The sequence below is a fragment of the Nannospalax galili genome, unplaced genomic scaffold (assembly GCF_000622305.1).
Source record: "Nannospalax galili isolate Female #2095 unplaced genomic scaffold, S.galili_v1.0 scaffold286, whole genome shotgun sequence".
Classification (NCBI taxonomy): domain Eukaryota; kingdom Metazoa; phylum Chordata; class Mammalia; order Rodentia; family Spalacidae; genus Nannospalax; species Nannospalax galili.
The window spans coordinates 13,948,271-13,959,394 of record NW_008359442.1 but is presented as its reverse complement, the minus strand read 5'-3'; the positions used below and the strand labels follow the sequence as shown (position 1 = coordinate 13,959,394).

Below are 11,124 nucleotides of genomic sequence, written 5' to 3'. Positions count from 1 at the left end.
AAAAAGAATAACTAGCTTCTGTAGTTCTCTATTTTTTATAAACTGGGAAATATACAAGATTTTAAGGTCTGTTTCAGCTTTGAGCTTTTTCTGCAGTAAGGGTTTATTTTTTTGTTTTGAGAATTAACGTTACTATCATGGGTTTCAACCTGTAAAATGTGTTCACGCTGCCCAAATTTCACTGATAAATGATGAGGTGGTAGGACCTTGGTACAAAAGGAAAATCATCATCTTCTCATAAATCTTTCGGAAATGTGTATTTGGGTTAGATTAGTCAAGGAATTTTGTCAGATAAATTTACCTCCCAAGTGTGGCTATGTGGTAATATGAGTCCTAGGGATTACAAGGACCTAGAGAGAATGAGCTTTAAGAATCACCAAGGAGATTAATACGATCAAAGTACATGATTATACTTGTGTGAAGATGCCACAAAGAAATCCATTGTATAACTGATATATACTAATATATAAAAAAGAATTAGTGAAGTCCCAAAACTTTAAGATCAACAAACATCATGGCTGGAAGCAAAGCAATTTAAAATTCCAATAATCTACATGAAATTGGTAGTGACTTCTGTGGAACTGACACTACTACGATCTAGATAAAGAGACTTAAAATGGCTGTATGGCAACCTACATGTCCCTTATGCTGCCATGCTTTATAGCTAATCCAGAGAGTGTTAGGAACTCAGAATCTGCAGTCTACTGATGTTTTTACTCTGGAGTCTGAATGTAATCTGACTTTAATTTAGAACATAAGTAATAAAATAGAAGAATGATCAGCTTAGTCTTCTTATACCTGGTTACAAGAAAAACAACACTTCCAGTGAACCAAGGTCAGCGCTTTGAATAATGGGAGAAATATTTTGGAGAGAACAGTTTAACTGCATTATTCTAGTACCTCGGGTCTTTTTCTGTGTAAAAACGTTCATTCCGTTTGTTATCACCAAACGTGGCTCGATACACATCATGACAGCGAAGGTTCCTTTGGAAGGTGTAGAATAAAACATCTTCATCTTCTTCATCCTTCACCCATTCTGAAAGTAATTAAAGGAATTACACATGGCTACCTACATATAGTTAGAAAAAGGGCACAGAATGCTTAAACTCTGAATGCCAAAGTGAAGAAATGTGTAAGTCTATTCCTGGAAATCTAAATATAAAATAGCTTGATTGAATCAAACCTGTATTTCTATATAAGCCAGAGAATATTCCAGAAAAGAAAATAATACTCTATCAGTTCCAAGTTTTCTATACTTAGTCTTCTCAAGTTTCTAAAGAACTATTATTCAACATTAAGGAAAGACATTGGTGAAGCCACATTTGAGGAGATGAACTGCTTAATTCTGAAGAAACACTGGTCACTTTTTCACATGCCTCTCTGCTCTTGTCTTTTTTGACAGGGTCTCACTATGTAGTCCTGACTGGCTTGGTACTCATTATGTAGACCAGGCTCAGCTCCATCTCACAGTGATCCACTTGCCTCTGCCTCTCAAATGCTGGGATTAAAGGTGTGCACCACCACACTCAGCCCATGCCTCTGTTCTTTTTTTCTTTTGAGGCAGGGTCTTTCCTGTAGCCCCAGCTGGATGCCTCTGTTCTTAATTCTACTTTTAAGGAATAAGATATCGCTATCAAAGCATTTTAACACTGGTTCTTCAATTCACCAGAACCTGTCAATGGAAATTTGCACACAATTACATCATGACTGCCATCTGGCTGACAGTGACTGTAAGTCACTACTATTGAATATGTATCCTGATGTTTTAGAGGTTCAAACGTACAAATATAGTTCTTAGACTTCATTAGGTAGGGGCTGGGGAGATGGCTCAGTGGGTAAGAAGGCTTTCTTTGCAAGCATGAGGACCTGAGTCTGAATCCCTAATACCCACGTACAAAGCTGGGGATGGCTCAGCATGCCTGTAACTCCAGCACTCAGGCAGAGCCAGATGGATTATAAGGGATTCCTGACTGGCCAGCAAAATGAGCCAAAATGGGGCGCTTTCAGCTTAGTGAGAAACCCTGACTTAAGGCAGTAAGGTGAAAAATGATAGAGGGAGATACCCAATGTCCTATTCCAGCATTCACATGTGCATGAATGGACACACTCACATATGTTATACACACACACATAAAAACACACACAAGAATATAGTAGGTAGAGTATAATTTTAATTTAAAAGCATCTAATTAGGGGTTGGAGAGATGGCTCAGCAGTTAAAGAGTACTGACTGCTCTTGCAGAGGACCTAGGTTTGATTCGCAGCACCCACATGGTGGCTACAAACCATCCTTAACTCCAGTTCCAGGGGAATCCAAAGCTCTCTTCTGACCTCTGCGGCATTGCATGACATGGGTATACTCACATACATTCAGGCAATACACTCATACACATAAAATGAAAAAAAAAATGGTGGCAAGGTAAAAGGGAGACAAAGTATGAACATATGTAACAATGATAAATGCTAAAATATAAAGCTAGCTCTATTACTTGAGATGTCAGTTTCCAGTGATGTCAGCTCAATATGCTCCAAAGTTTCTTAGGAATGACTCTCAGAAATCTGCTATAATAAATTTATATGCTTTATTAGTTATTTTCTGTTGCTGTGATAAAACATGACCACAGCAACTTACAGAAGGAAGAGTTTATTTAGCTTATGGTTCCAAAGGGGCAAGAGTCCATCATGGTGGGAAGGCATGGCAGCAGAGGTGGCTGGAGTAGGAGCAGAAGCTAAGGCTCACATCTTCAAGTAGGCACAGGAAGCAGAGAGTAAGTGGAAATTGGCAAAGCTTAGGAACTGTCTAAGCCTGCCTCCAGTGACGTGCTTCCTCCAGCAAGGTCACACCTTCTAAGACCTCCCAAAACAGCACCAACTGGGGACAAAATGTCAAACACTTGGAGCCTATGGGGGACATTCTCATTTATACCACCACACATGGTAACATGTAATAAAAAACATCTTAAGTTTAAAGTTGAATAAGCTATCAAGAAGCAATCTATATGTAAAATTTTAGTCTACACAATAAGCTGGCAAAGAGTTACTATATAACAGAATATACATCTAGGACTTTGACTATAAATGTCTTAAAAACCTGAGTACTATTCTGTTCATTTTAAAATTTCTTATTAGCATGTGTATGATGTGGGTGTGAGTGTGGGTGTATATGTCCCATGGTGCATGTATGACGGTGAGAGAACAACTTTCAGGAGTTGGTTCTCTCTTTCCACTGTGAGTGGTGGAGACTGAACTCAGGTCATCTGGCTTGTGTGGCAAGTGCTTTTACTCACTATGCCCTCTTGTCAGCCCATGAGCACTATTTCAAAGTGCTCCATTTAGATATACAACTAAAGGAGGGAAAGTTTCATGAATAGGAAGATGTGGAGTCCACAGGGTGAAATGGATCAAGTACCCACCACCACCTTCTTCACTCACATGGGCTAAAAAAGTTTCAGGAGTCTGAGCAGTTCTCTTACTGCTGCCTTGTCAAAAGAGACTATTTAATGGCTTACCAAAACTGGACACGTTTGGGAAAGAAGCTTCCATTACAGGTTGATCACTGAGCTTTACAACTATGCAGGTAGATGCTTCAGAGTCCTCAGTCCTTATCTTGGCAGCCACGTACTTCTCATCTGGAGCAACTCTGATGCAGTCAATGAAGGGCTGCTCTAGTTTAAGCTCCTCCAAGTTGTACAGAACTTCATAATTCTCATTGTCTGCTGCATAAAGTAGGGAAATGGTAATTCTACAACATATACACCAGAATAATTTTCCAACTGTATGTTCATGTTGTAAATGAACATTCCCCTTCTACCAGAGGCCATACTCTGCTATTAGTTGATTTAGACATAAACTGGCACCAGCTTTTTAAAATTACTTTATGCTATTCAATATTATTCTCTGTATTAACACATCAGGTATTGTTTGATAGTGTTATAACCTAGTCTAGCATTTACAGACCATATAGAATTTACAAAGAAGCCAGGTATAGTGGCACATACCTTTAGCCTCAACACTCGGGAGGCAGAGGCAGGCAGATCTCTTTGAGTTCAAGGCCAGCCTGGTCTACACAGTAAGAACTTGTCTCAAAAGATTAAACAAAAAAAGAATTTACACAGAGAATACAAATGCCATTTAACTATGTATGTGAAGTGTCTAGCACAGTACTGAGATGTAGAACATGCTCAAAAAAATGCTAGACTCTAGCTCCACTCTCCCTGTCAAAGCTTTGCAGTATATTAAACCAAGATCTGAAGTAAACCTAGATATTAAAAACCAGTCATTAAAAAATTTGGAAGTGATCTTTAAAAACTCTTTTCTATAGTTCTGAGCAATTAATATCAAGCTTCCTATTTAAAAATGTGAAATCTGAAAAACAAGAGCATCTTAAAAAGAAAAAATGTAGCTTACCTTCTTCATCTTTGGAACGAACCAAGCAGCAACCCTCTTGATAGTAAACGAAACCACCATGCTTAATCTGACAATGAAAAGAAACCTATGAGTGATTACTTAATAATAATTCACTTACCTATTTAAGATGCCATAAACAGCAGATCTGTGGAAGTACATGCATGAATACATGAAATGTAAAATGGGCTATTTTTACAATACTGGTAGCAAGATACAGTTTTCCTACATTCAGAATCATTGGAGGGGATTCTGGTACATAAATGGAAGAGGCAATGCAGGAGGCATAACAAGATCTATGATTGCTCTCACGACTGCATCCACTAGTTCAGTTATATTTTGGGAACATCTGATGTCTGTATAGTGAGAGTCAATTAACAGATATCAAGTGATATTTTTAAGATAATCCAAAATGATACAGATTAGAAAACTGTGGCTCAGAGTAGCCTGAAATGACGATTAATTTTCTGATAATCTTTCTTTTTTATATATATTTTTTATTTATTATTTTAATTTTACGTGCATGAGTGTACTGCCTGCATGTATGTTAAGTGCACCAGGGTTGTATAATGCCTGCAGAGGTCAGAAGAGGGCGTTGGACTCTTCTTGAACTAGAATTACAGATGGATGTTAGCCACCATGTAGGTGCTGGAAATTGAACAAGTAGGTGCTGGAAATTGAACCTGGGTCCTCTCCGAGAGCAGCCAGTGCTCTTACTGAGCCATCTCTCCAGCCCTGATAATATTTCTTTTAAAATCACCGTCATTACAACTGCACACAGTCTTGATCTGATTTTATACAAAGTACATTATCATTTGTGGGATGAAAAATAGTTTAAGATCAAGAATATTTTCCTACGTATGTGATTTTCATTTATAATCTGTGATCTGTTTTCCAATCTTACTAAAAAATTTCAAACTCTATGTTCAATGTATTTCAATTAAATATTTATAACTGATAACTATAATGTCTATAGAGTATCTCATTTGTATCTTAACTGATAGTATATATTTTTCTTACATAAAGACACGATACAGCTTACCTCAGCGTTGATGATTTCATATTCTTCTTGTGGTTGAGTTTCTAATTTTGTTCTCACTTTTTCAAATGCATCCATGTTTTCTGAAAGGGACTTTTCGTTTTCTGGCTTAACAGGCAGAAGAGTCTAGAAAAAGTGTTGGTAGTATGATCAAAATATTTCAAACTGAGGAAAAAATACTTGCATTTTAGACAATTCTTATGTGTTCATGTAAGTTGAACAATGTTAGGTCTTTCTTTATGAAAACAACATGTGTTTCATGATCTCAAATGTTCTTTCTTAAACTCATCAAAAGAAAATAAGTACTCGATGCATCATATTAAATGTACAAGTCCTTAAGATATAGAAGTACTAAGAAACTCTGTAGAATGTTCCAAAATACTATGGGAAATAATTATACACAATTAAGGAGAAAAAAATTCTTTGAACTTACACATATTTAATAGGAATGAGAAGTAAACTAAAAAGACTACTGAATTTTATAAGTACTGAAATACATCCTAAGAGGAGAGAAATACCAAACAGAAGACATTTCTTAACTACTAGATACTATTAATTTATTCACGGAACAGTTGTGATATTTATCTTACTTTACTAATCATAATTTTTTTTTCTGTTGTAGGGATAAGTAATCCCCCTAATATAATGTTCATTAGATACAAAAGTAAAATACCACCTCATAAGACAAAGCTTCCTTTTCAGTTTAAGGAAAAACATACTTAATGAAAAGAAGGAAAAACAAGGGAAATGAATGACGTTAGTAGAGACAAAGTGCAGTGAGTGCTGACTGTGCTTCACTGAGAGTACTAAATGAAGAGCTCTGGTTGACCCCTCTGGTGAGCAAGTAAGTATCAGATGTATCTGGATAAGGCAAAACTTACAGCTGTCAAAGAGCATTCAAAAACGCAACATTCTGCTGCTCTGCCTTGTTTAAGCAAAAGAGTTCTATCCAGGATTTTTCTTTTTGAAAAGGTCTCTCTAGTCCTAACCATTCGGAAGTCACTATGGCAAGCCCTGATCTCTGCCTCCCTCTGCCTCCCTTGGGCTGGCCTAAAGGCATGAGCCATACCATGCCCAACTCTAGCCAGGTTTTTCAATTCTTCGGCTCTCTGCCAAAGATGACAACTGCACAGAGATTTGTGTCAGAGGGGGCACTAAGCCTTACCAAAGTAAAGACTTCTAGCAGTTGATAAATGTTTGCTGCATAAAATGTTCATGTCAGTTTACCAACATTGTGGAGAATGTAAGGTACAAACGTAGCTTATATAGAGTTTATAGCAAAAATTAAACACAATAAGAGTAGTCATCAAAACAGACTAAATGGAAAAAAATCACTTTCTCAGAGTTATTCTTTAAAATATTTTTGAGATGGTCTAATGATTTGGATTTGAATTAGTGATAATGATTGTTATGATAGCCTCAATCTTCCATCTTCTGTTTTCTTAAAAAATTTAATTACATTTATTTATTTGTGTGTGTGGTTGTAGGGAGTGAAAACCTGCAGGAATCGGTTCTATCTTTCTAGCATGTGGCTCCCTGGCACTGACCTTGGGCTGTCAGGCTTGCTGGCAAGCACTTTTACCTGCTAAGCTATCTTATCGGCCCACTTCGATTTTCAATTACACAGTCAATTCTTTGAGTAATTATTTGTAGGCTAAATACTGGAGGTTTGTCATGCTTGTTTTCATTCATTTTGATATTTAGAGTAAGGTAAAATATACCAATAAGCTAGTATCACCTAAAACATTATTTTCTTTAAAAATTTTTATTGAATTTTTGTGTATTTCATTCAGAGCATTTCAATCAGTCTTAATCATCTTTATATCCCCTTCCCCACTGGCTCCCTCCCATTGCCCCTCTCCCCCGACTGGAATTCATTCATTCTGTCATTTGTGTGTCAAGTTATTGTCCCCAGACCTTCCTCAGTGCAAGTTCATCTGCGGTCTTGTCAGCCTATCTAGAGTCCCTTGCTTTAGGAAGATCAGCTCTTCCTCACTCAACAGAAATCAGATGGCAACATTTCTTCAGCTAAGATTGGGGTCTGCTGTCCATTTCCCCAGTTCTATGCTGGGTTTTTGTCTGCTTGAGTTCACATATTTTAAAAAAAATTATTTTTATTTTATGTGTATGAGTGTATTGCCTGCATGCAGGCCAGTGCACTAGTGTCATGCCATACCTTTGGAAGTCAGAAGAAGGGGTCAGATCCCTTGGAATTGGAGTTAGGGATGATTGTTAGCCATCATGTGGGTGCTGAGAATCAAACCTGGGTCCTTTGCAAGAGCAGCCAGTGCTCTTATAACTGCTGAGCTATCTCTCCAGCCCCCAAAATATTATATTATAAATCAGAAGATTTAGAAATCTGCTTTGTAACTCTATCTTTACAATGTGAGAAACTTTTAAACTGAGCTTATCTGAATCCAAGTAACACTGAGTGTCTTACTAAATTTTTTTTTTTTTGTGTGTGTGTTTTTGAGACAGGGTCTCATGTATGAGACTGGCTAGGCTTAAATTCCCTACACATCGTAAGATAACCTTGAATCTCAGATCCTTCACTTGAGTGCTGGGATTACAGTGAGTGCCACTACCCCTAGTCTGAGGTCCTGGCAATCTAGTCAGGGCTTGGTGTATGCTAGGCATGCACTCTACCAACTGAGTTACATCCCCATTCCCAGACTTACTGGAATCTTAGGAGAGTTACCTGTACACTATCACTCCATCAGAAGCAAAAAAGAAACACTTTTACCACTTTTTGAAGTGTCAACATAAAAATCACTTTAACAGTGGAAGCTATTAAGAATGAAATGTTTAACTTTATTATGGCAAAAATGTTGAACTCTGAAGACAAAAACCAGTGAAGTATAAAAACACTGGACAGTATGAATCAAGATGGACCTTTAACAAATGGCTATTTCCAAGTCAAGGTGGGCCTGGGAAATCTTGTACCAGAAAGGATGTGCTCTGAGATTAATAAAGGCATGTCATAGGACACAAGTGGCAGGCAGTGTGATTCCCACTTGCCACATTTGGGATAATTTGAGAATCAAAAAGAATAACAACTAATTATTTACAATACGCTGAAAAACTTAGACAAGAAACTGAAAAACAAAATCTCTGCATCAAACCCAAATTAAAGAAATAAAAGGAGAAACCTAACTTGGAAGGAAGCTTTTCTTTCTAGAATAACATCAGAAAAGACCAACAGACGGAAAATCACCATCTGAAGGGCTCCAGTGGATCTTATTTGATTTTAGGGCAAAAGTCATCAACAGTAGTTAAACTTACTAGGTGAAAGAAGTGCAGCATTCATATAGTACTGAAGTTATTATTTACAAAATGAATAGTGTTCCTCTCAGTGGAGAGAACTGGCAGTTACCAGTTTATCCAAATGATTACTAACAGTGGGAAAAAGTGACATTGCATCTCTTGATAGAATGCACACGAAACATTTCAGTTAAAGAAAACTCAGAAAATCCAAAGTAGAAGAGAAGAAAATTGATGCTTCAATAAACTGAAGAGAGAAGCAAGAAAATAAAGAAAGTTCTTCCTCCCTCCCCTAAAACCTACTAAAGAAGGCAAATGCTTGGTAAACTGATCAAGGAAAAAAGACAAACATTAGTTATGGAAAACATGGCATAATTATAATAGAGAATTTTGTATGTACATTCAATGTATTTTGATAACACTCACCTTCCACTTCCCTAACCCCTCCTAACTTTGTGTTCCCTTTAAAAAAAAAAAAAAAAAAAGCCAGGCATGGTGGCGCATGCCTTTAATCCCAGCACTTGGGAGGCAAAGGCAGGATCTCTGTGAGTTCACCGCCAGCCTGGTCTACATAGTGAGTTCCAGGACAGGTGGGGCTACAGGGAGACCCTGTCTTAAAAAAGAAAAAAACAAACAAAAAAGAAAACTTGTGCTTCCCATGCACTTGTGGGTGTGGCACCAGCCCCTGGAATTCGGTGAACCTATATCCTTAAAGAAAACCACATCCTTAAAGAAAACTGACCTCGCCTCTCCCAGAAGCCAGTCAGTAGTGTCTCAGTCAGGGCTGGGGGCTCATGAGTGTCTCCCCTCTCCATGCTAGAATGCTGACTGGCTTGATTTTGTGAGGCAACCACAGCTGCTGTGAGTTCCTGAGTAAGCAGCCCTCTCATTTCCAGAAGAGGCTGTTTTACTCCAGTCCTCCACGACCTTTCATGACTTTTGGCTCTTACAATCTTTCTGCCCCTTCTTTGGCAATGGCCTTCAGCCATTTTTTTTTTTTTTTTTTTTAAGACAGGGTCTCCCTTTAGCCCAGCTGGCCTGGAACTTACTATGTGGGTGAGAATAGCCTCCATTTCAGAGATCACCTACCTCTGCCTCCCAGTGCTGGGATTAAAAGTGTGTGCCCAGCCTGTTTCTCTTCTTAATTCATTAACTACTGTCAAGGTCACTGAATGACCCTTACATTGCAGGGTGTAAAAGTTAACTTTCAGTACTGATAATGCTTGGTCTACCAATACAATGACATGGCTGATCACTTCCCCTAAAAACATTTTCTTTCTCTTGACTTTCGGGCCACCTCATTCTGTTTTCCAACCCCTTCTTAAGTCTCTTTAGTTGGTCCCCACTCAATTTCTGATGTCTTAACATTGGTATGCTCTGGCCTCAGTTCCTGGATCACTTCACTTCTTTATAGAGTGCACTATTTCCCTTGGTGATCTCATCCAGTCCTGACCTTCAATGCTATTTATATGCTAAGGGCTCCTACATTTATAGCTATAGCTGGAACTTCTCCAGAGTAAGGTGAATTTGCATATAAACTGACTTTTCAACATTTCTACTTGGATGTCATTATTGCCAGGTGTGGTGGCACAGGCAGATCTCTGTGAGTTCAAGGCCAACCTGGTCTACAAATCGAGTTCCAGGCCAGTTGAGGCTAGAGAGGCCCTGTCTCAAAAAAGACCGAAAAAAAAAAAAAAAAGTCATTATTATTTCCATAAATGACAAATCTGTTCTAACTACTCAGCCTAATTTGCCTTGCCTTTCAGGGCATAACTAGGTGACCTGCTACTCCTCCTGTCAATTCTCATATACAGGTGATCGCTATTCTGGGGGTACCATTGCCATTTCTTTCTTGGATTATGAGAAAAACCATAAGGCTTCTCTGCTTTTGTCCTTGCCTTGCAGTCTGTTATCAATAAAGGAGAAACACCAAGTGTAAAGTGACGTATTAGTACCTCTCCACTTAAAACCCATCAGTGGTTTCCTTTCTTACTCAAGATCTTTGTAACATTCCACAAGGTCAAAGATCATGCTGCTTGTCATTTCATGTATGATGGGTTAGGCATCTCTTACCCCAAATGCTTGTGATCAGAAGCTTAGGTTTTAGAATATTTGTACAGGTTTTAACAGTTGAACATTCTTAATTTTAAAAGCTCCAAAAGATTTTGGACCTCTGCAAATTTCCAGTTAGGAATGCTCAATCCATACTATACTTCAACTACGTCCTTATTCCAACTGAGCCACATAGGCCTTGATATTTCTGGAACACATTAAGTTTGCTTGTAAGTAGGTTTCTTAGAACTTGCCAAATATCTCCTTCAAGCATATTGCTCAAATGTTACCTTCTCAGCTCAGCCTTCTCTAACTACTCCAACACATACACACACACACACACACACACACACACACACACACACACA

General features: G+C 38.1%; 1 protein-coding gene across 4 annotated transcripts in view; it reads right to left on the bottom strand.

Annotated features, from left to right (window-relative positions):
* Window positions 1-11,124, bottom strand: part of Prepl (prolyl endopeptidase like) — a 36,182-nt gene that overhangs the window by 16,623 nt on the left and 8,435 nt on the right. For 3 of the 4 annotated variants that reach the window (XM_029558635.1, XM_017795590.2, XM_008823077.3), the window contains 4 exons: window positions 5,447-5,569; window positions 4,408-4,474; window positions 3,510-3,716; window positions 901-1,036 (listed from right to left, as the gene is read on the bottom strand). In XM_029558635.1, the coding sequence (XP_029414495.1) occupies window positions 901-1,036; window positions 3,510-3,716; window positions 4,408-4,474; window positions 5,447-5,569 (533 nt within the window). The remainder of the gene's footprint in view (window positions 1-900; window positions 1,037-3,509; window positions 3,717-4,407; window positions 4,475-5,446; window positions 5,570-11,124) is intronic. The other variant, XM_017795589.2, reaches the window with a different exon arrangement.